The 24,480-nt window shown below is 43.7% G+C and overlaps 2 protein-coding genes across 2 annotated transcripts in view; one reads left to right on the forward strand and one right to left on the reverse strand.

The window, feature by feature from the left end:
• Nucleotides 1-24,480, reverse strand: part of UBAC2 (UBA domain containing 2) — a 117,115-nt gene that overhangs the window by 63,496 nt on the left and 29,139 nt on the right. The gene's annotated exons all lie outside the window — the stretch shown is intronic.
• GPR183 (G protein-coupled receptor 183) lies at nucleotides 11,792-12,881 on the forward strand. Its single transcript, XM_015415090.1, has one exon. It carries the CDS (start codon nucleotides 11,796-11,798, stop codon nucleotides 12,879-12,881), a length of 1,086 nt encoding a protein of 361 aa, XP_015270576.1. The 5' UTR covers nucleotides 11,792-11,795.

A 24,480-nucleotide genomic window follows, 5' to 3' on the forward strand; every position in this document is an offset into this window, starting at 1 on the left:
AAAGAAAAGAAGAAGGTGGGAAACAAAAAAGAGAAGGGAAGAAGGAAGTAAAGAGGAAAAGGAGAGAAGGAAAGGAGGAAATGAAAGAAAGAGAGAAGGAAAGGAGGATAAGAGAGGAAGGAAGGAAGGAAAAGAAGGAAAACAGAGAAAGGAAAGGAAAGGAGGAAAAGAAGGCAAAGGGATGGATGGAGGGAGGGAGCCTCTCCCACCCCCTCATCAAGTCCCTGCCACCCCCACTGATCTCTTACCTACTGCTTCAGCGCCGGCGGCAGGGCTCTTCGCACCTCCCCCCGGCCCCACCGCTCCGATGCGGGCCCGGGGGACCCGGCTGCGGGGCTCTCTGCGCCTCCCCCCAGCCCCAAGCACTATGGCGCGGGGAGCTGGGGGTGGGACTTGCCGCCGCTGCCATTTGTGCGGGCTCTTGGGCTGCCGGAGCAGTGCTCCGGTGCACTCCAGCCCCCAAACACCCCTGCTAACAAGCATTCACATCACATACTTGAAAGGGCAGTCCTTGAACGACCTCTCTCAGCCCCACCTACCTCACAGGGTGTCTGTTGTGGGGAGGGGAAGGGAAAGGAGTTTGTAAGCTGCTCTGAGACTCCTTTGGGTAGTGAAGGGCAGGGTATAAATCCAATCTCCTCTCCTCCTCCTCCTCAAACTGCGTGTGGGAGTTCAAATGTTGAATGCTCCTTCCTGCACAAATCTCTCCAGAGATTCAAAACTGACATACCAGGAAGGAAGGCTATAGGAATCAGCATCTAATGTACAGTCCAGTAAGACATACAGTAAGACTGCAGACTGTATTTTAAGAAAGCTGACAGGAAGAAAGTTGATTCATTAGAAATGTGGCACTAGAGGAGAATTTTATGGATACTGTGGAATGACAAAAAGACAAATAAGCAGGTTCTAGATCAAGTCAAGCCTCAACTCTCCCTAGAAGCGAAAATGACTAAACTGAGGCTATTGTGCTTTGGTCACGTTACGAGAAGAAGTCACTGGAAAAGACAATAATGCCAGGAAAAGTTGAAGGTAGCAGGAAAAGAAAATCCAAGCAGAAAATCCAACATGAGATGGATTTGACTTCAGTTTGCAAGACCTGAGCAAGGTGGTTAACAACAGGATGTTTTGGAGGACATTGATTCATAGGGCCACCATCAGTCAGAAGTGACTGGATGGAACTTAACATCCACACAGACTGTATTTTGGCTCTAAAAGCAGTTTCATGTGCATTTTTTCATCATGATTATCTAAATGGGCAGCTTTTTGTGTGCACGATACTCACTAGCACATTTTTCACTGGAATTACCAAAACTGACTTGAAACAGGCACTCTGAATTTATGTTCATATATACATATACACATTATGTTCATATATACAGAGATAAACACCACACGTATAAACAGTAGATGCTGTCATGCTAAATACTTGTTCACATCCATGCTAACATGTAATATTTTCCTATGAGTTTTAATAAAATGGTGTGTTTTTTTACAAATGCAATGGTGTAGAATGTTGAGCTCTTAAAAGGCCGTTTAAAAATCACCTTGCACAGACACCTGTCAGTAACTGTTTGAATAAATCTTACTTAACACTAAATTATGGATTATGATTCTTGTTGACGGTGTGGAATTTACTCATGCAAAATCCCCCACACCAAATTCCTGAAATGATTTGGGGAACTAAAACTTGCAGAGAATGATACCCATGGTAATTTCCTCTAGAATGACCCTCTAGTGTGCACTGCTTTTTAGGTTACATCTACGTCATCGTAGACGTGGTGACCTTAAAAAACAAAACAAAAAAACCCTCAAACATTTTTTCTGTGGGAGTTTCTGCCCCTAAAAAAAAAATCCAGGCAGTACAGAATATATCAGGACAGTCCCTTAGAAATAAAAAGACCACAGAGAACAATCCTAAGCAAGTTTACTTAGAATTCTACTGAGCTCTTTTTTCAGCAGGGTTTACTCCCTGGAAAGTGTTCTTAGGACTGCACGGTTAATCTCTCCATTCTTTGCCAGAGAATCCCATGTGTCTCTTAAGATACCAGTATTCTAACGCCCTTAAACAGACAACCACGTCACAGCTATCCCTACCTTCCTTGCTATTCAAAAGAATCTTATTTCTAGGTTTAAATGATAGATAAATCTCAGATGTCCTCTGACTCCTGCCTTTTGTCTGACTTTCTTCTCCAATTAGTCATATGCAAGGTTTTTTATTCGAAGCATTTGAACCTTGTGCTTTACACAGTATATTCATTTGCTTACTTCATTTATATCCCACCTTTCTCTCCAATGAAGACCCAAAGCAGCTTACATCATTCTCGTCTCCATTTTATCCTCACAACAACCCTGTGATGTAGGTTAGGCTAAGTGTGTGTGACTCGCCCGAGGTCACCCAGCAAGCTTCCATGACAGAGTGGGGATTTGAACCTGGGTCTCCCAGGCCCTAGTCAGACACTCTAACTAGGGTTGCCAAGTGATTTTTACTCACCGGCAGGGGAGCCTCGCCACGCTCCGGGAGCCGTCCCTCGTCGTGCGCGAAGTGACGCGCAACGTCAATCACGTTGAGGGCATGGCCCCGATCATCGGAGGAAAAACCATAGAGTTTTCCCTCCGACGATCGGGGCCACGCCCCCAACGTGATCTTCGTGGTTGCGTCACCTGTGGTGACGCAGCCGCGCTGCGCTTCGGGGGGCGGAGTTCTCCCCGGGGAACGATTCCACGGCGGCGGAAATCGGGCTGCCAAAGCGGGGGTTTACCCGCCACCCACCCCTACTTGGCAGCCCTAACTCTAACCCTTACACCATGCTGCAAAATGTAGCAATACAAACATCACAATTTAAAGAGGTACAAAAATGTTGCTTTAAAAACTGACCCCCCCCACACACACACAAAACAGCAGTGAGGATATCTTTTTCAGAATCAGAGATTCACCCTAAACCCACATTATGAGCTAACAGCACAAAAGCAGGGTATATCTGTTAATATGCCCACAGAAAGAAAATTACCCAAATGCTAATAGAAACGGCAGCTGAAAGACTGCAAATTTTGCACCAGGCAAACCCACATGGGGAAGGAGTTCAAGCATCACGGCACCACAACAGAGAAGGCCAATCTTGCCACTCTCAGTCGGGGCACACAGAGTAGGACCTCTGATGATCTCCACTGCAAAGCAGGTGATCCTTCAGATACAAGGCCCAAACTGGTGGATTTTCTCGCTTTTATTTGAATTGGAGAGATTTATGGAGGTGGGCATGGAGATTTTACAGACATATCAAGGGGCGATTATATTCCTAGAACAGCTATACTACTTACATGCTTACGGAAACAAAGAACCATCCCGCTAATTTTTTTAAAAGCACAGATCACAGAAACTCTGTTTTGATGATTTGTTACTTTAAACCCTTTCCAATGTGATTACAATATTATTAGTATTAGAAGTGCGTTTGCATTTGAAGCCATTTCTTTCATTTTGGAACGCTGTTCAAAAGTCAGTCATCGTCACATCACCATGCAATCTCACACCACTCCAGAAGCGTGTCAACGGACTAGCCACTTAGCGGACTGAATACGGTTCCTCCCTATGGCAGTGCCCAGAAAACACCTCATTACAATATTATTATTAGAAGTGCGTTTGCATTTGAAGCCATTTCTTTCATTTTGGAACACTGTTCAAAAGTCAGTCATCGTCACACCATCATGCAATCTCACACCACTCCAGAAGCGTGTCAACGGACTAGCCACTTAGCGGACTGAATACGGTTCCTCCCTATGGCAGTGCCCAGAAAACACCTCATTGTGAAAGTACTAAGTAATTCACCTCTCACCAATGTCATTCCTCCAGCTAGATGTCACCAGAGCGGCAAGGAAATGAACAATGAGAAACACTGAACGATAGAACAATGAGAGGCCAAACCAAGGTGGCAGCATTATTAATTAAGACAAAGAAATCAGCCTTATGCACTGTGTTCCAGAACTGGGCAAAGTGTCTTTTCTCTGCAAAGCTACGTGGCTTGCTGTCTCAATATCAACTCAAAGAACCATCTCTAGTCTACATACAGCTTTACAATGGACGATTTCCTTGGAGGAGCAGAGTGGGAAGGTTCTGTCTTTCTTGCATGGGACAAGATTTCACAGTACTTGTGTGGCAGCTTAAGGCACTACTTATATCACCTGTCCCAGCTCATAAATAGGATCAGCACAGCAGATCCATGTAGAATCAGATTTTGATAAAATACTAACACTTTCAGGTTTACTCTAGTAATAAACTGCATCTGGAAGTTCTATCGTTTTTAAGAAGTTCTGATTTGTGAAGGCCACAAATATATTTTTGAAGAGCAGCAGGACTTGCCCCTTCTTTCAAAAAAGAAGCATGAAAAACAAATGTGAGCTAAATAGATATTCTCACTTCCCATAAAAGTTTTAGGTAGAGTTCAGCTAAAGGGAGGGGAAAACTCCATAAAAGGACAGTCTGACATAATCACTCTTGAAAACAATGTGCAAAGGGGAAACTGTCACACTTGTAATGTGTGGCGTTCACATATAGAGCACAGTGGGCTTACTATACTACTGATACGTAAGTAGAGAATGCTTTCTTTTCTTTCTTTCTTTTAAAAATTATTTTAAACCAGGGTATCCACTGTTGTACTGCAGGGAGTCTGGTTTTCTAAGGTGGCTGTGAAGGGGGCACTCTTTTAGGCAGGGAAAGAAGAAACAGTAAGAAATATATATATATATTTATGGTATTACTCCGTAGCCAAAACAAGTCTGAAGTATCAGGACTAGCCACTTGTCTATTAGTTTGTCTTTCAGTGACAAAACCATTTTTTGTTAGTACACTAACTGTTTAAAAATACAAAAACAAATGAATAGTGCCATTACTTTGAGTAAATATTTCATTCTTCTTAACAACAAAACTTTGCAGTATTTAAGTCAGCACGACTTCTTTAACAAAATACGCTACAAGGAGCTTTTTGGTGGTCTTATACTTTCTGAAAACACCTGTATTGAAACAGCGGTAACAAATTAAGATGTCTCAGGACATTACTAAGGACTAATATTACTAAGCGCCTGCTACTTGTGTTTAAAGACTGCCCTTTGACAAATATTTTATCTTGAAAACCTTTTCACTAGGCTTTTTATTCCCACCACTACTGCACCTATGCTTGTAGAGTTTCTAACACAACAAAGATTTCACTGCTTTAGAGAGCCCTCTCACTGTTCTTATGAGTACAACCCAATCACTGCATGCCTACTAAAACTCCACTAAGTTGAATGCGGTTGACTCCCCAGTAAGTTTAGACTGCAGCCTTACAGTGAAAACCTATGCACATTTACTCAGAAGTAAAGCACACAGACATTATTTGCAAACAAGTCAGCAAGGAACTGCAGCCACAGGGAACAATCTTAAGTAGGATTCAGAAAGAAGTCCCATCTTATTGAATGGAATTTGCTTCCAGGGAAGTGTTCTTCAGACTGCCGCCTTAGTGACTTTTAATGAATTTGTAGAATATGCTGTTATTTTCATTTAAACCAAGAGATACTCAGTCTTACAACATTGTCAGTGAGGCAGCAAGGAACTGCAGACAGCCATGCCAATTATTACAACAATGTTATTCTCCCAGGAACAAGACTTACCACATCCAAACCAATACAATTAAATCTTTTCTGACGACTGTAAATTGGGGTCTTTTGAAGTTGCTAATGATTTCCACACAATATAGACTGCACCAAAAGTGTTTTTGGCAGCCAAAACGGTATTTGTGGACTTAGACTGACATATATGTTTGGCGTTACAGTTGTTCATCTTTTAAGCGATAACAGCGCCACAAGAGCAGATCATAAATGTACTTTTAAAACCACATTAGTGCAAGAGGTAATTGTGATCAGTTATCATAAATGTTGTGTGTGTAAAGTGCTGTCAAGTCACAGCTGACTTATGGCGACCCCAGCAAGGGGCTTTCAAGGTGAGGGAGAAGCAAAGGCGGTTTGCCATGGCCTTCCTCTGCAGAGTCTTTCCTGGTGGCCTCCCTTCCAAGTACCGACCCTACTTAGCCTTCTGATGAGATCAGACTATACCATGCTGCCTCCCCTAGGTTCTTCCCAAACAATTATCAGAGTTTTTCTCACTGGAGTTTTGAATGTTTCCTTCAGTGTTGCTTTCTTTCAGTTGAAGTCAGCAGATGATACAGGGTTTTCTAACTTTTCACAAGCAATCACACCAGTTTTAAAATGTTTGCATAATAAAGTAGAATTGGGTGCCACTTTGGACTGTTCAAGATCAAGACCAAAACACTTTTCATATGATCATCAATGTATTTTATGAAGCAAGAAACAAAGTTATTAATTGCCTTGCCCAGCACATCACGGTCAAATCTATCTACCTGTGTGTGTCCCTCCTGATACTACCCAAGAATCCTTGGGGGAACAGCACCATACAAGGTCTCCAATCAAACTCCCCCTAGTTTTTCAAAGGAAGAGGAGGGGAACTCTGAAGAGATAGGAATTGCTATGTACCACGGCAACAAAGGTCATGGTCAGGATTCAGAGAATTGTAGAGTTGCATCCCATCAGCTCTTCGGCAGTTGTAAAAGGCATGAGGGGTTCATTTTGATCACCCAAAAGTACCCTGCTAGGAATCATGGGACTTGCATGTACAAAAGCCATGTGGGATGGGGGCTGTTGTAAAGAGGAGTCTGGACAAGATTAAGTGAAGCTGGCAGGATCCAACCCACAGAGGAACTCCATTTGAAGAATGGATCTTTCCCATCTCCCTCTTCTGGCTGCACTCCCAGTGACTCGTGAAAAATTGCTCTTGAGGGTCAAAGATTTCATACAGACATACTACCTGCCCGCCCATTTGTGCAGGTGGAAGTGCTTTAAACCTATGAATTGTGTGAAAATTCTAGCTTGTATTTTTTGTGGAAACAAAGAATTCCACATCATGCTGCATACAGACATTGTGCATAAACAATTTAATGTGTTCACCCTCTTCCTGAATTTTGATAACTTTCCTCTCCTTTACCAAGTAGATCAGCTTACTTGTCTGCTCTTGAAAATTAAAACAGAGGGACATTCCTTTACTAAGGTGTTTTTTTTGTTTATCGTTGATTAGGTTTTGTTAAACTAGGAAAAAATAGCCCATTACTGGTGGATCCTAGCCCTATCCTACCACTCCCCTGAGTAGTCTCAATCCTTCCCCTGAGCCACTTAAGTTGGAGGAAGGCTCCATAGGCTGAAGGAACGATTCTGGAAGGAAGGTTGGATCCACTCCACTTCCTTGAATTTGGCAGAATACAAAATGGAACCAAGTTATTTCTTTATTTGTTACATTTATATTCCACTTGTATTCTACCTTTCTTCCTTTATCGATGCAAGGCAGCTTACATAGGAGTCCGCTGGAGATCTTTCACCTAGCCATTAATGAGACCCAGATCTGCTTGGCTTTGCCAGGGATTGGACTGGAAATCACATGAGCAGCACCTATTAGCATGCATATATAGCCAAGGACCCATGCGCAGATGCCTGCTCCTGGGTGCATAGGATCTAGGGTTGTCACCTCCAGGTTGGGAAATTCCTAGACATTTGGGAGGTGGAGCCTGCAGACAGTGGGACTTGGGTGGGGAGGACAGGGGAGGGACCTCGGCAGGTATAATGCCACCGAGGCCACTCTCCAAAGCAGCCATTTTCTCTCTATTGTCTGGAAATTGGTTGTAATTCTGGGAGATCTCCAGGCCCCACCTGGAGGTTGGCTATCCTAACATGATCCCTAGTTGGATTAAAACAATTATGTTTCCAAAAGGGCAACAAACTCTAGTTTCTTTGCAATAAATTCCAGGGCTGTCAATATGACTAGAAACCAATTACCATAAGCTAGGTAAAGGTAAAGGTTCCCTTGCTCGAAAGCCAGTCGAATCCGACTCTAGGGTTGTGGTGCTCATCTCCGTTTCAAAGCTGAAGAGCCAGCGCTGTCCAAAGACGTTTCCGTGGTCATGTGGCCAGCATGACTAAACACCAAGGCGCACAAAACGCTGTTACCTTCCCACCGAAGTGGTCCCTATTTATCTACTTGCAATTTCTTGCTTTCGAACTGCTAGGTTGGCAGGAGCTGGAGCTAGAGATGGGAGCTCACTCCATCATGCGGCACCCGGGTCTCGAACTGCTGAACTACTGACCTTCTACAGCCTGCAGTTCAGTGTCTTAACCACTTGAGCCACCATAAGCTAACTAGACAGTAAAATTCTGGGGATCTGGGAGGAACCGTGCCATCTGCTCATGCTTTTCAATAAAAGTTCCCTACCCTTTGAAACCAGAACTCTTAGGCGCTGGGCCAGTAACATCCCTCTTCCTTCCTCTTCTCTGCATCTGTCTTCCTTCTCTTTTAACAGTCGGTCCCTTTTGCTACTTTTTTTTTTACAGCAGATATTCTTTTATGCTAAAGGAGCTATTCTTGCTGATGAAAATGCACCACAAATTCCACTCCAATGGAAGCAAAGCAAGGATGACAAGCAACTACACTTGTTGTTGTTGTTCAGTCGCACAGTCGAGTCCGACTCTTCGCGACCCCATGGACAATCTCCCGCCAGGCTCTCCTGTCTTCCGCCGTCCTCCGAAGTTGGCTCAATTTCATGTTCGTTGCATCGCTGACACTGTCTAACCATCTCATCCTTTGCCGTCCCCGTCTTCTTTGACCTTCAATCTTTCCCAGCATCAGGGTCTTCTCCAGTGAGTGCTCCCTTCTCATTTGGTGGCCAAAGTATTTGAGCTTCAGTTTCATTATCTGGCCTTCCAGGGAACAGTCACATTTTTTCACACAGGCGTTTCAATGCTATTTATACAGCTAACAGTGTTTCATTCAAGTCCTAGGCTGCGATCATACGCACAATTAGACCCGCCATAGGGGCGAATGTTGGGTAGATTTAAAGGGTGCAATCAGATAACAACATCTGGGAAGCGCCCTCAAGCCGTTGGCAACTCACTCTGCTCCGCCACAGAAGTGGAGTTAAAAGACATTGGGGAAAATCTGGTAGTAAACGGGTTGCGATGGACCACGGATGGAGTTTCCCATTTCTGATCGCTCCAGCGCGCTCTCATGGCGTCAGGATGGTCTGATCAGGCCATCCCGACTCCATGCCATTGTTCCCCCCCCCTTCTCAGTATGCGCATCATCGCAAACTCCATAGGGAGCCCTCAGTGCAGAGATGCAATTTATCAACTCCTTGTTTAAGTGCATTGGAAACAAATGGCAACCCCCCCCCCCCCGACTCACCTGCGGTCGCATCTGATCATGCAGTGGCAGGCTGTGCCCGCAACTACCAAGGACTGTGTGATCGCGCAACTGTGGGTCAAATTCCTCAGGGAGAAAATAGCCTCCCCCCCCCATTTTTTCTGGCACGTATGACCACAACCCTATACTATAGGATGGTAAAAGGGTTGCTTGTTCTCCTGCACAAAATGTAAAAAGAGAGAAAAGGAGTTCTAATAATCACAAATGGCTACAAAAGTGCAGAAAGCATGTTAAGATAGTTAGACCATTAACTATGCTACAAGATAGCCATACTATACCGTGGCGAGTGATGCAATTTGGGTTGCGAGTGATGCAATTTGGGTTGCTAACCATACAACATGCTACGTTCAGCAAAGTACAAAAATTGCACAGAAGCTTGGGACCTGCAGGCACACAACCACTTCTTCAACCACTATAACCAAACATATTTTTAACTTTTAAAACCGCTATCTCCAACAACCAAGCCTTTCTCTTCTCAGCTACTCCTAGGTTTGGTGTATACACACAGCAAAAGGGGCGAGTAGAATGGGCAGCACCACTGCAGACTTCGGGGGGGGGTCATAGTTTTAATGGAATCCTCCCCCATGTAAAAACTCCCTGTAGGTTAACAAAAATATCACGCCAGGGAGAAAAGTTCTGCCTACTCCTTCACATGCCATGCTATCTTTTCACTTACAGGGAATGTTTAATGTGCAGGGATTTTGAAAAATGTAATCCTTCACCGACTGTCTGAAGTAGTAAAGCCCAATTTTTAGCACCACCTGTCCAACACTGAGCCATTTTTTGAGCTCCTACTAGCCAGCAAAACTAGCTACAATTATACATTGAGGGGGGGGGGAGTGCTCAACTGGAAGAAAAGTTTACAGTACAAAATGAAGGAAGACAAACTAGCAATAGGAGTGGGTTTGTTTCTAGAAGTATTTGAGAAATAACGCAGCATCGTGAGGAAAGCAAGAAAAGAGCTTGCGCACAAAGAAAAGAAAAAATGTGATAATACAAGTATGCACCTGGCAGGGTCTCACAAACCTATTCCGCCTCCCACAGCAGGGGTGGAAGGAGGGTAATATATGTTTATTTACTTCATTTATACCCCACTTTTTTGCCCAATGGGGACCCAAAGTCCCCCTTTCCATTTTGTAGTAGATCATCGATATGTAAATTCTTGGCCGATTGCAATGGAAGAGTATGGATCTGGGCTTCTTCTCAGCCATTTTTTCTTCTCTATGCTTGGGACTCTGTAATCAGAGGGGGAGGTTCTCAGCCTCTTGTATCAACAGGTGCAAAGTTTTGCCCAAATTCCTAAGCAGTTCGATGGGCAGTTTGATGTGTATAGATAAGAACAGTTCAGCTTAGCCGAGCGGTTCCTTCGTCTCCAGAACTGCAATCTAAACTACCCAAATAAACCAAACAGTCCAGCAGTGCAGAAGATAGTCTGGTCCATTAAGACCAGCCAGGGCTCTTTTTGTAGAAAAAGCCCAGCAGGAACTCATTAGCATAATGCGTTAGCCGCTGTGTTAGCCGCCCTGAGCCCACTTGCGGGATGGGCGGGGTATAAATATAATAAATAAATAAATAATAGGCCACACCCAAGAGCAGGAACTAATTAGCATATTAGGCCACACCCCTGACAGCACAGGTCATTCGCATATTAGGCCACACCCCCGTGTTACCAGAAGTGTGGTCACCCAGCCACATCCACCTTTTGCTTCTTATTCTCTTTACCTTGTTTGTTGACAAAACCCAGGGCTTTTTTTTTTTTTGGAACAGGAACTCCTTTGCATGTTAGGCCGCACACCCCTAATTGTAGTCAATCCTAATGAGTTTCTGCTGTTGGGTGTGGCCTATTATGCTAATGAGTTCCTGCTGGGCGTGGCCAACTTGGGAGCCAGCCAGAACTCCGTTCCTGTGTGTTCCTGCCCAAAAATAGCCCTGAGAACAGCATATGTGAAGGGATCATAATTAATGTCACATGAGATGTCACTCTTAATTCCAAAGCAATAACATTTATAAGGCTGCTTAAAACAAGTTAATGTGTCCGGCATGGAAGAGAAAAATATAAGTAGAAACACAAAACTAGTCTCAAAACTCCTCACTTTTCTTTTTTTTGGTGCATCCCAACAAACACTTCAGATAAAAGTCTGTAGTGCTTCTTACAGGTCCAGATTCATATTCTCACTTCAAGGAAAGAGGTTTCTCTATAACTTCACCAGTTTGTGGGTTGATACCATTCTAGTTTTAATTTTAAGAAACCAGTTGCTCTCACTACATTCATATTCAAGTTGCTTTCCCACATTTCACATATACATTCTCAAGCTCAGGGATTCCCAAATCTTTAAGGAACTAGATTTAAAGGTGGAAAAAAAACCTTCACAAATCATTTCACTGCTGTCAAGTTTCAGTTTTCCACAATGCTGATTGTTGGAGAGAGAAACAGTGATTCTCTGTACTCAGTTCCATTTCTTCTGCTCTTTTTTTGCTAGGTCTGCTGAACTTCCTGGAGACACCAGTTATGGAAACAGGCTCAATTGCTCCTGATTCTACGACATGCCAAAGTAATAACTCCGCTTGTGATTTATACGAACATGAAGATTCAGCGCGTATCTTACTGCCTGTATTCTACAGTGTAATTTTCATAATAGGAGTACTTGGAAATGTACTTGCTCTCACTGTGGTCATTAAAAACAGGAAAAAGATCAACTCTACCACTCTTTACTCTACAAATCTTGTTGTCTCAGACATTCTTTTTACTACTGCTTTGCCTGCGAGAATTGCATACTATGCAATGGGCTTCCACTGGCCATTTGGAGAACTACTCTGCAAACTCACCGCGCTCGTCTTTTACATCAACATTTATGCCGCTGTGAACTTCATGACATGCTTGAGCATTGACAGGTTTGTCGCTGTGGTCCATCCACTGCGCACCAGGATCAGAACAGTAAGATGCGCCACATATATTTGTTGCTCAGTGTGGTTTCTTGTATTAGCACAGACTCTCCCATTGCTTACACAATCCTTGTCACACGAAGAAGGTAAAAGAAACACATGCATGGAATATCCAAACTTTGAAAAAATACCAAATCTCCCTTGGATGCTCCTTGGTGCCTGTTTACTTGGATATGTAATTCCCCTTGGGATTATACTGGTCTGTTATTCTAAAATTAGTTATAAACTCTATCAAAATGCCAAGAAAAATCCACTCGCTGAAAAATCAGGAACAAACAGAAAGGCCATCAATATAATTATTTTCATCATTGTCGTCTTCATTGTTTGTCTCACGCCTTATCATGTTGCCATTATCAAACATATGATTACAAAGATTATGTTTGGAGAGTGTGATCTTGAATGCAGTACTCAAAAACTCTTCCAGAAGACCCTCCACTACACTGTGTTCCTGATGAACTTAAATTGCTGTTTGGATCCTTTAATCTATTTCTTTGCATGCAGAGGATACAAAAGTACAATACTGAGAATCTTGAGACGTCAAGGAAGCTTGTCATTGTCGAGTATGGCTCGAACAGGTCATGAAGAAAGCTCCCGTGACATTGGAGATGCGCACACGGCTACTGTTACAACAGAACTAAATGGAAAACGATGACTCCAAAGGAACATTTGAAGCATACTTCCAAGACACTTGATTTAAAAAAAGAAAAAGTTGCAACAGCAAAAGGCTTGAACTACTCTTTCTTTAGAAAGCCAATATTCTGACTCTCCCAAGAGCAGGGGAGCAGCTCAGGGACCACATACATCAGTGACAAGAAAAGGGAAATCAGATTCCTTGTTTTGTTTTGTTTTTAATTTGTATACTTCTCAGGAAAACAGTTGCTTAGGATGCTTTCACCGTAGATTGTTACAGAACATCCATTTCTGTACATTTCCATTCCTGGATATTAGAAATGCAAGCCAGAGGGATAAATCACATTATGAACTGGTTCTCTTGACACAGAAACAGACAGAAACCAAACTGATTTCCTTTGAATGACTGTACTCCAATACATACATTTTACAACTGTCACAACAGCAAGCGATAGATACAAAGGCAGTATCTGGAAGGAAACATTTAACAATACTTCTGTGTTGATCAGTAGACAATGGCATAAAATAATCACATAATTAGAAAAGCTTGTGTGTTTTCGGGAGAGAGTATACAGTAAGTACACAGCTGTACGTAATTCTCAACCATTGGTCTGCAGCATTCAAACCGTTTACTCCACAGCAGTCTTGTTGCCATTTCTGCCTCTAGTCCACAATAAATACTTCTAGGATTCTACATTTTCATTTGTTATACTGTAAATCCATGGCTGCCCTTGAGCCAAACTGAGCCTAAAAAGGAACGCTGTTGGGCCCACAAAATAAGTTCGCCCCATCTGCTGGAGATATCCAACCAGCCCTTCAATGCCCTAGCATGAAGAATAAATCACACGGTGGGCACCAACATGATCAACCATGTGACTAATACAATAACCCCTCCCACCCAGGAATATGTTTCAAAGTGGCAATAAGCTGACTGCAACAGTTGGACAGAGCAACCAGAGGGAGGGGGGGCCAGGAGCTGGAATGACTGAGGAGGGGAATTCTTCCACAGACGAGGTGGTTCAGAGGAAGTCACACACTGTCCAAGCCCAAACCTCTCCAATTTGTTTGCTTCTTAAAGGATAAAATGCCACCATATTTCACCCCTTGTCAGACAACGTCTGAATGCACCAGCTTGCACTTTTTTAACCTTTACTTTTTATAATGCTTTGTTCCTTTGTATCCTAATCCTAGAACTTTAACTTGTTTTTTTTTAAGTGGACTGATTTCCTTTTTCAGAACCGGGTGACTATGACATGTCTCTGGGCAGGATTTCTTTCTTTTAAAAAAATGCTAACCAAATGCATAGCCAATTGCGGCAGAAGAGAAGCCAAACACTTGGTTGACATGGAGGTGAGGGATTTTGCAAAGTCAAAAAGGAGGAGCAAACCTATGAAATTCCTGTGGGATCAGAAAATATAAAAAATGCAGGGGGGAGTATTTAACAAAATGTGGATTGGTAAACAAGATTTTAAAACACTGAACTAAACTTTTTTTAAAAAATCCTCTAATAGGATAACTGAAGGAGACAGAACAATGGCAGAGGTGAAGTCTATTACTAAATATATTTTTCCGTACAAATAAGATGGCAGAAAGTGTAGTACCTGGTTTTACAAGGTACTAACTTTCCATCTTAAAAACCCAGGAGAAATACAGAGTGGGGCAGTGCACAGAATAAGTTTTGGATGGTGCAAGCTTTTACACTATGGTACTTTTGGGGACAAACATGAAAATTAGCTAGAATGTTTAATTATGGGTCTTCTCCACATTGGCTTGCTCCTTGTGTTAATGCAGATCAGCGGTTTGAGTTCTAACTAGAACAAGGACACGAGTGAATGCATCAACCAATTTCTGTGCAGCTTTCCAGTTTAAGAACTTCATGTTTTTTTGCCATGCCTTTTGCCTGTTTCCAGGGTTCAACACTTGAGACAAGAAGTGTTGGTGAAATGTCTGTAAAAATCTTACGAATATCTACTCAAAGTATATAAAATATATATATAGCACAATAAAACAAAATACTAACAAAAGCAACATTTTTTTTACTGTTTTACACTTTCTTTATTTTTCTCAGATGTTTTAAGTTTAGAATCGAGAAAAGCTAAGACTACAAAAAGAATTTTAAAGCGCCAATCGTAGGTGGCACCTCGGCAAAGCAGGCCTGTGTTTTAAAAACAGCTATCACAAATTTAATGTCAAACTGACAGCTAAGACTTTGGCATCATAAAGGACTTCAGAACTGGCTCATTTGTGTAACACCAGTTGGAGGCTACAATTGCCTACACCTTCTGTTGATGGAAGGTGTAGTGGTTTGGTGTAGTGGTTAAGTGTGCGGACTCTAATCTGGGAGAACCGGGTTTGATTCCCCACTCCTCCACTTGCACCTGCTGATGTGACCTTGGGTCAGTCACAAGCTCTGGCACAGCTGTCCTTGAAAAAGAGCAGTTTGTGTCAGAGTTCTCTCAGCCCCACCCACCTCACAGGGTGTCTGTTGTGGGGAGGGGAAGGGAAAGGAGTTTGTAAGCCGCTCTGAGACTCCAAGTAAAGGGCGGTGTATAAATCCAATCTCTTCTCTTCTTCTTCTTCTTCTACAACGGCCCTGCCACCCTCACCCCCCAATGCTGCTCCAGGGGGATGTGAAAGTAGCTTGGTGGGGGCGAACCTGGAGGCTTGCTGTGGGAGGGAGCAATCAATGAAAATCCTTCCCCCCCCTTATGCAGGTGGACATTTTAGGTAGGATCCAACCCACAGCCTTTTTCAGTTAAAAAAAATTATATGTGACCTAATTAAAGTCAAGAAATTTTAAAGTTTCTCCAATTTAAACTGGAGAAAATTAAACATGCCACTAATTCTTCTACTGCAACCAAGAGGAGCTAATAGTGCCTAACTCTGGATGGACCGCACATTTTTATTACTTGGCGATATCTGTGTTGGCTGTCAGAGAACATTTAAATCCTATGTTCTTCTTGCAGTTCTGCTGGTTGTTGTGATTTAAGCCTTAGTAGTTTTAGAAACAGTTATTTACAGGGGCTATAAGGCAAGATTTGAATGTAACACGCATTAGGAACTCTTTGGCTCATATTTGTAAGTTTAAGCACAATAGAAAGCATATCGTTTAACATCAGTGCACATCTGGACTATAGTTCCTGGGGGTGGGGGCAGGATCAGGGGAGGACTGCCGCCTTCATAAACTTTTCATGGGCAGGATTGCCAGATCCAGGTTGGGAAAATTGGGAGACTTGGGGGTGGAACCTGGGGAGGACAGGGACCTCAGTGGGGTACAATGCCATAGAGTCCATCCTCCAAAGCATCCCCTTTCTCCAGGGGAATTGATTTCTATAGTCTGGAGATGAGCTGTAAAACCAGGGGGGATCCCCAGGTCCCATCTGGAGGCTGGCATCCCTAATGGAAAGGAAGGTTCTGTACTAGATGGACACTTGGCCTGACCCAGCAGGACTCTATAATTTTATTCCATTAACTTAAATGAAAGAGAGAACTAAGCCGGCCAACCTCAAATGCAACGGAAGAAATCCAGAATAACACGAAAGAGGTGTCACTTCTGTCCTCCCATAGGCAGCTGCAGAGTGGCATCAAAAGGAAGCGCAGACCAGTGACCACAAAACAAACCATTAGAAGAGTCACACATTTCAAACCTTGTTTTAACAACTGCAGCTGGGGGGGGGGGGGTTGGTCCACAAAAAGCTAAACGGAATTAGCATCTTTTCTACCCGTTATGAAAGAAGGCTGGTCCTCCCTCTTCTGAACGAATGCTCTGCCGCCCTGGGCCTAATGCCAAGCCAGAAAGCTCTGGTTCTTATCCTAATTCTCATCCCCCCAAAATCACATGATGTGGTTTCCCAGCCTGCTTTTATTCCCACCTTGCCATCATCATAATCATTACATTTTGCAGGAAATCTAGTTGTTTCTCTCCTAGGAAGCAGCAGACTTCTTCCCACCCAGTATTCACGGATTTTGTCATTTGTGGCGATTGTGGGAACGGATCCCTTGCAAAGAGAGAGGGTCTGCTGCACTTTCAGGCCTTGCTATTACTGCCCAACAATGGCTAACTTCTACAAATTATGCCTAGAAAAATTATGTCAAAATAATGCATGAATTTAAACTCCAGCCTTCTGCTGTTCGGCCTGTTGTTTGTGCTGGCAAGGCGTTAGGATAGGGAGCACGGGCTGGCTACAAAGTTCTGACATCTCAAAGCGATGCCTCATGAGCTCCTTCTGTGGTTTCACAGTGGGTAAAAAAATAGGAAGTTAAGTCTGGTGACTGATCTGGCAGTGCTCATCACATCAAGAACGGCCTGAAAAGGCAGAGAAGTACCTTATTCCAGAAAACATCTACAGTATATTTAAATGTGATAGACTGAGAAAAAATATTACAGATGAGCAAGTAATCAGCAATAGTATTAACTGCAGATGCCAATCCTAGAATCCTTTTCCTAAATGCGGAATTATTATTGCACATTCATCCCCCTTCTTCCTCCCAAAGAGCTGACAGCAATGTACATATTCCTGCCTTCTTCCATTTCATTTGTCCCATCGATCCAACGTCACCCAATAAGCTACACTGCTGGGTAGAGATCTGACCTCAAACCTCCCAGTCCTAGCCCACTACTCTAATAATTACAGTACACAGGTTCTCCAGTATCAATATGAAATGATCTCTTGAACAGAAAATCAGTCAGTCAGTCAACCTTTATTGGCACAGATAAAATATAGCATGGATCACATTTTAAAGTGCATATCAAAGTTATGTAAATATAAACAGTCAATCCACCGGGGCTTTGACCTTATATTCTCTTACCCTCATAGCGATAGGAAGAAATTGCGCGAACAGAAAATCAATATACAGAATTCTCAACATGGCTCTATCCGTGGATACCTAAATTGAGAGACTGGGGCTATGATCAAAGGTCGATCTTTCTACACAACTGAAAGAACTGCAGGTTTGAGGAAAAATCTGAAATCTTTAAAAAGAAAACAAAACACTGGGGGGTTATCCCCCAAATAATAGAAACATTGCCTGTACCTTTAAGAAAGGAAATCGCAGTGGCTACTGTGGGACTTCCTAAACAACCACAACAGTATTGCCAGCTTTGGCTTCTGTCAGTAAAAGGTGGGGGAGGGGGGCATGGTCCTTTGCAGGTATGTTTTAGCCTTTGAGGGAGAGCACACCAGGGGCCAGGACCAGCCGGAAACTCCACATGATTTGCTTGACTCATCCAGACCCAGCTGCTTGCTACTGTTCAACACCAGGCAACCTGAGAAAGCCAGCATAGTGGAATGGTTACAGCACAAACTCACTGAGTGATCTTGGGCCAGTCACACACACTCAGCCTAACCTACCTCACAGGGCTGCTGTGAGGATGAATGGAGGAGAGGAGAATGATGCAAGCAATTTTGGGTCCCCATGGCAGAGAAAGGTAGCGTATAAATGAAGTAAATGAGTAACTGAAGGGGGGAGAGGAAAGAAAGAAGCAGGGAAAGTTGAGGATACGCGGGCTGCCAGGAGGAGGGTTCCTGAAGGTTCCCCGCTGCACAACTGGGCCTGGCCCAGTCCAGTGGCCAGCACTGCATAGAGTTTTCCCAAAAAGAGTCTTCTGGGGGAGTGGAGAGAAAGCTGAAAACAGCAGAGAGATGAAGGTAGGTTGGCTGGTGAGTAAGAAGAAGAAAAGGAAGCAGGAAAAGGAGAGAGGATATAGGGGTTTCCCGGGAAGGAAAAGCAGAAATTAGTGGGGAAGGCAAAAATAAGATGCCCCCCCCATAATTTCTTGTAGGCACTCACGTGTACTAATCTAAAGAAGAAAAATACTCTTAAACGCCAGCTATGTTTTTTATTTACTCTTTTGTGCTAGACCTGATTTTAGCACTAAGCCAATGGTAGTAGTGCCCTGGAGAGCTGGGCCCTATCTCTGTGTAAGAAAAATGTAGTTAGCAAAGGGAGGAATAGTGCAGGATTTCACCCATAATCTTTTCACTGTTTCCTATACTCCCTTTCAGTCATTTTTGAGTTTCCAGGACCAGTGTAACCCCACAGCAATCTGAAATGGACGTTGGCTCTGCCCCTTGGAGAAGATGAAGATCACTGATATTCTGACAGCTAGATTCAGGAGGGTAGCCATGATGGTATGAAGCAACAGAACGACGTTTGAGTCCTGTGAAACTTTTAAGACCAACAAAGTTTAATTCTGGCTGGGTATAAGCACACAAAAGCTTATACCCAGAATTAAACTTTGTTGGTCTTAAAGGTGCCATTGAACTCAAACTTTGTACTGACTGTTGTTTATGTAGTTATTGCCAGGGCTATTTTTGGGCAGGAACCCACAGGAACGGAGTTCCGGCTGGCTTCCAAGTTGGCCACACCCAGCAGGAACTCATTAGCATAATAGGCCACACCCAACAGCAGAAACTCATTAGGATTGGCTACATTAGAGGTGTGTGGCCTAACATGTAAAGGAGTTCCTGCTACAAAAAAGCCCTAGGTTTTGACAACAAACAAGGTAAACAGAATAAGAAGCAAAAGGTGGGTGTGGCTGGATGAGCACACTTCTGGTAACATGGGGTGTGGCCTAATTTGCCAATGAGCGGTGCTGTCAGGGGTGTGGCCTAATATGCTAATAAGTTTCTGCTGTTGGGTGTGGCCTATTATGCTAATGAGTTCCTGCTGGGCTTTTGCTACAAAAAAGCCCTGTTTATTGCTAAACACACACACACACACACACACACGTGCTGTACTCATGTAAGAATTTTTCAGAAACTGCCAGCTAATTCCATGAGCTTGAAAGACTGATTTTTCTTATACATCAGATCCCCTGCGAAACTGTTTTTGAAACTGATAGGGCTTTCAAATTCAGTTGGTCATGCGTCACTAGACAGTTCAAAGAAAAATAATTAATTCTATTTAAAGAACTTGGGCTCACCTAAAGTGGGAATCCATCTGCCACGTTGTGTTAGATCTACCTATATCTACAGGTTAAAACCTCCAGACAGTAAAAGCAATACATATTTTTTCATTCATATTAAAAAAAATATCAGTGTTTCAGTTGAAAGAGTGATGAAATTCTGTGCTTCCTTCTCAACAAATATTTGTTTTGAGTAAGTAAAATCAAGGGCAACGCACATCCGCATGTGCTGTGCACTCTGTAAGGGTTGCTACGGTAACTATAAGCCACAACATGTGGTTTGTGTTTTCAAATGCTTTCTCAGAAGAGCCAGAAGATACCATCCTTTCACAAGGTGATACTCATCGGAAGCAAACAAGGAAAGGAAGCAAAGAGGCTGCTGAAATTGAGCATACAACATGTTTGCAAAACATTGTGCTAGTTCTCAAGGCTACCTCTTTCCATCTTAACTGGGTTGCCTACTTGTTTGGCAAGGGCTAGGGGAAGAACACTGACCGGAAGTGAGCCTCAGGTAGTACATTCAGTACTACTGCATTGCAATGTGATGCAACTTCCATGTGGTATGTGCATTTGAAATAATGAAACACGCTCCTCCCCAGATCACAGACACCATGGAACACTGAATTCATTGTGAAGGTTCCATGAAGATGAAGAAGACATCCTGCTATGTTTGGCTATTCCTCCCTCCCATATGGAGACAGGAAATAATTTTGCTCTTTGCAACCTCAATTCTCAAGCTATATGCAAAACATAAAGAACGCTAGATAATATTTAGACAAAGATGGAGTGAAAATTGGTGGAAGGAACCGTGACAATCTGAGATATGCAGATGACTGGCAGAAAAGAGTCAAGACTTAAAGCCACTCCTGGTGAAGGCTAAAGCAGAAAGCGCCAAAGCAGGATTACAGCTGAACATCAGGACAAAAGTCATGACTACTGAGGATTACACAACTTTCAGGATGATGATGATGAAGAAATCGAAATTGTTCAAGACTTTCTATTCCATGGCTCCATCATCAACCAAAAGGGAGATGACAACCAACAAAGCAGAAGGAGACTGAGACTGGGAAGGGCAACTGTGAAGGAATTAGAAAAGATTCTTAACTACAAGGATGTGTTACTGGCCACCAAGATCAAGACAATTTGTACCACACACACAACCCCAATGGGGAGGGAGTACCCACCACCTTCATTTGGGAAACTTCCACAGCTTTCCAGTGACTTCGCAATGTATGCAAAGATTGTCCCGGTTGCTCTCCAATCTGGTCAGAGGTCTTCCAGCGCAGGCAGGGCAGAGCCGGCCCACTCTAGTGGAACTGCTGATCCCACAAATCACCCAAACAGGACTGAGGCTATTTATGGAGGTGAGGGCATACAGCTGTCACCAAGGCCAGAATCCGACAGAAACTTACAGCTGAGATTAGTCCAGCATCCTGCAAAACCTCATGATGGATCTTAGTCATCACAAGCCTCATGGCTGGAGGAGAGGTCCCAGGCAGCCAACTGGGTACTCTGCCACCGGATCTGAGCCTCTAACCAGGCTCTCCATCTCCTCTGCTTCAGTGCTACAGGGGTACCCATGGGTTCCTCAGTGAAGGGCAGGTTTTGCTGACAGGTTCTTCTGTGGTCTCCATGTCTAGCTCCTATTCATGAGCCATAGCCTCAGCAGATGGCCTGTCTGAGTCCTGGGGGTCTGAGGGACCCAGGAGCTGGTCTTGGTCTCCACTAGGGATGGGCATGAACCGGGAAAGTGGAGGTTTGGTCTGGGTCCCACAAACTACGACGAACTTCCCCCACTCTGTGAACCAGTTTGGTTCATGAGGTTTGCGGATCTTCCCTTCCTCCTTTCTGCTGGCGGTAGCTCCCTGAGGCCAGCAGAATGGAAGGGGGAGGGGAGATATTGCAAAAACAATTTCAAGGGAACTTTCCCTTTAAATGGCTTTTGGAATCCATTTCGGTGCCTTCTCCAAACCCCGCCCCTGGGGCCAGTGTGTCTGTTGACATGAACCACATGAACCCACCTGGAAGGTTCATGGGAGTTTTGTGGTGCTTGTGAGGGCAGGATGGCATGAACTGAAGTTTGCAAACCATGAACTGGGCCAAGTTCATGATGAATTTTGGTTTGAAATTTGGTTTGTGCCTATCTCTAGTCTCCACAGTGTTAGTCACCATGACCTCCTCGTCTTCCAAAGAGAACTAGTCAGGCCCAACCCTGACCGACTTTGCCCAAGAGGAACTTTTGTAGTCTCAAAGAAATAGAGAGCATACCCCATTGGTGGAAAAGGACGGAGAGCTGTGGCCTTGCTAGTGCCTATCCATATGCTTGTTTAAGGAAATGACTTTTAGATTGAGTTGTCTTACATTCAGGGCTGTCTTTCGTGCAGTAAATAGGGTACCTGAAATTCTACCAAAGCATAATCACTGTGTATTTACAGGTAAATAGTTATCCATGTTAGAAAGCTATATATGCTGGTTTTGATATACCAGGTCTGCTCAATACTACAAAAACAAAGGCACTTATAAAACACCCACCAGGTCACAATACTTGATAGGTAGGTTTCGTTTGTGTAGTCAGTCTGGTGAATCACGAGTTGTGCAGCTTAATGCAAAATAAACCATGGGGCCAAAGAATAAAATCTTTGTTTATGACTTCTCAAATATTGCAGGCCTTTTTGACTTGTGACTAATGTTCCCTCTAAGTTGTGGAGTCTTCTGGGCCAAAAATTCTACTTTGTGAGCTGCTGGCATTAAAGTTGTGAGCAGGCAATCTGGCTGCTGCATAAGTCAGTTTGCCTTGGAGTCATCCTTCCTGAGCTATGACAAAAATGTGTGAGCTGGAGGCTAAGAAACTGTGAGCTAGCTCACACTAACTCAGCTCAGAGGGAACATTGCTTGTGACCCACCAAGCCAGACATACTCCACTACCTATTTACTGTAGCCTAACAGGGGCTTGACAACATTCCACTGCCCCCCCCCCCATTTCAATTGTGGGCAGGTAGTGGAAGAAACCCAAGGTTTAGTGAGCTGTCTCTAGTTTGCCGGATCACATGTTTGGGTCTTTCCTTTTATCAGCAATGGCACAATACAGGCCAGCCAATTTGTATGACACAGCTGTTCTATGGTTATACCAGATATTGAACTGCAGAGGGCACTGCAGTTGCATTAATAACTCTAGCTTTTCAAAGACAGAAGCAAAAAATTAAGCAACACGTGTTCAAAATAAGACAGTGAAATTGCCTTAACAGTATTTAAAACAAACAAGTGACACAGGCCTTCTAGCAATATAATTCATCCAAGGTAATGGGCCAAAAATAAGCAAATAGTTTCCAGTTAATGGGAGAGACAGTAAGAGTGGGAACAATGAAAGTTAATTTTCTTCCCACAAACAGGGAACCTAAACCAGGATTAAGGGCAGTGGTGTGCTGGAAAGTGCTTGACCTGGCTTGCAAGACCTGATTGTTAAATTTTCAGTAATTCTGCAAGCCGGTTCTCACGTCCATTTCCACCCTGGCCTCCAGAGATGGCTTCCCTTTTATGTCACAGTCTTCCCTTTTCCACCCTGCCCAGTGTCCTCAATGTCCTTCCGAGACTTACCGTGTTTCCCCGAAAATAAGACACTGTCTTATATTTCTTTTTTCTCAAGAAGAAACACTAGGGCTTATACCACAAATGCATAGAAATCCTGCTACGGCTTATTTATTTTTGGGGTAGGTCTTATTTTCGGGGAAACAGGGTACTTCCTGTTTCACTTCCCTCCAGGCCTTCTCCCAAGCCGGGATTTCCTGGAACCATGCACCCACGGCTCTCCCTCATCCCCAAGTGCGATTGTCCTGCTGAGTCTTGGAAAAGCTTCCCTGCTGCCTCTCTGGGGCAACCCCCCCCCCGCCTCTCTCCCAGGCTGCTGCAGTTCCTGCGGGGTCTGCCAGAGCCACGCATTCCTTCCTCCACCCCACACCCCACAGCACTGGCCAGCTGATCAGTGGCATCTCCTGCGCAGGCAGCGAAGGCTCTACAATAAACCTTTTTGGAACTAAAACAGCCACCTGATGAAGTCAAGAAACAGATTAACAAAGCCAGAATGGTACACAGAGTAAACCTGTTGCAAAACAGCCGCAAAAGAGACAATAACAAAACACCACTAGTGGTCACATACAGCTCTCAACTCAAAACAATGCATCATCAGTGACTTACAACCTCTACTCGATAAGTACAGTTCTCTTTTACAAGTACTGGGGGCAGACCTTTTCCTGCCCACAGACAGCCCCCCAGATCTTAAACAACTCCTCACCAGAATCTAAACAACTCCTCACCCACAATAATACAACATCTAATGTAAACATGGACATTGGTACCAGAGCTTGCAATAAACACAACTTTGCTGCCACATACACCCAGACAACACAATCACTGGACCTAACAACATCAACTACACCATCTCAGGCTCATTCACTTGCTCATCTTCTAACACTGTAAAGGTAAAGGTTCCCTTGCTCGAAAGCCAGTCGAGTCCGACTCTAGGGTTGCGGTGCTCATCTCCGTTTCAAAGCCGAAGAGCCAGCGCTGTCCGAAGACGTTTCCGCGGTCATGTGGCTGGCATGACTAAACACCAAGGCGCACAGAACGCTGTTACCTTCCCACCGAAGTGGTACCTATTTATCTACTTGCAATGTCTTGCTTTCGAACTGCTAGGTTGGCAGGAGCTGGAACTAGAGAC

This window comes from Gekko japonicus, unplaced genomic scaffold (assembly GCF_001447785.1).
Source record: "Gekko japonicus isolate JY-2015 unplaced genomic scaffold, Gekko_japonicus_V1.1 scaffold52, whole genome shotgun sequence".
Taxonomy (NCBI): domain Eukaryota; kingdom Metazoa; phylum Chordata; class Lepidosauria; order Squamata; family Gekkonidae; genus Gekko; species Gekko japonicus.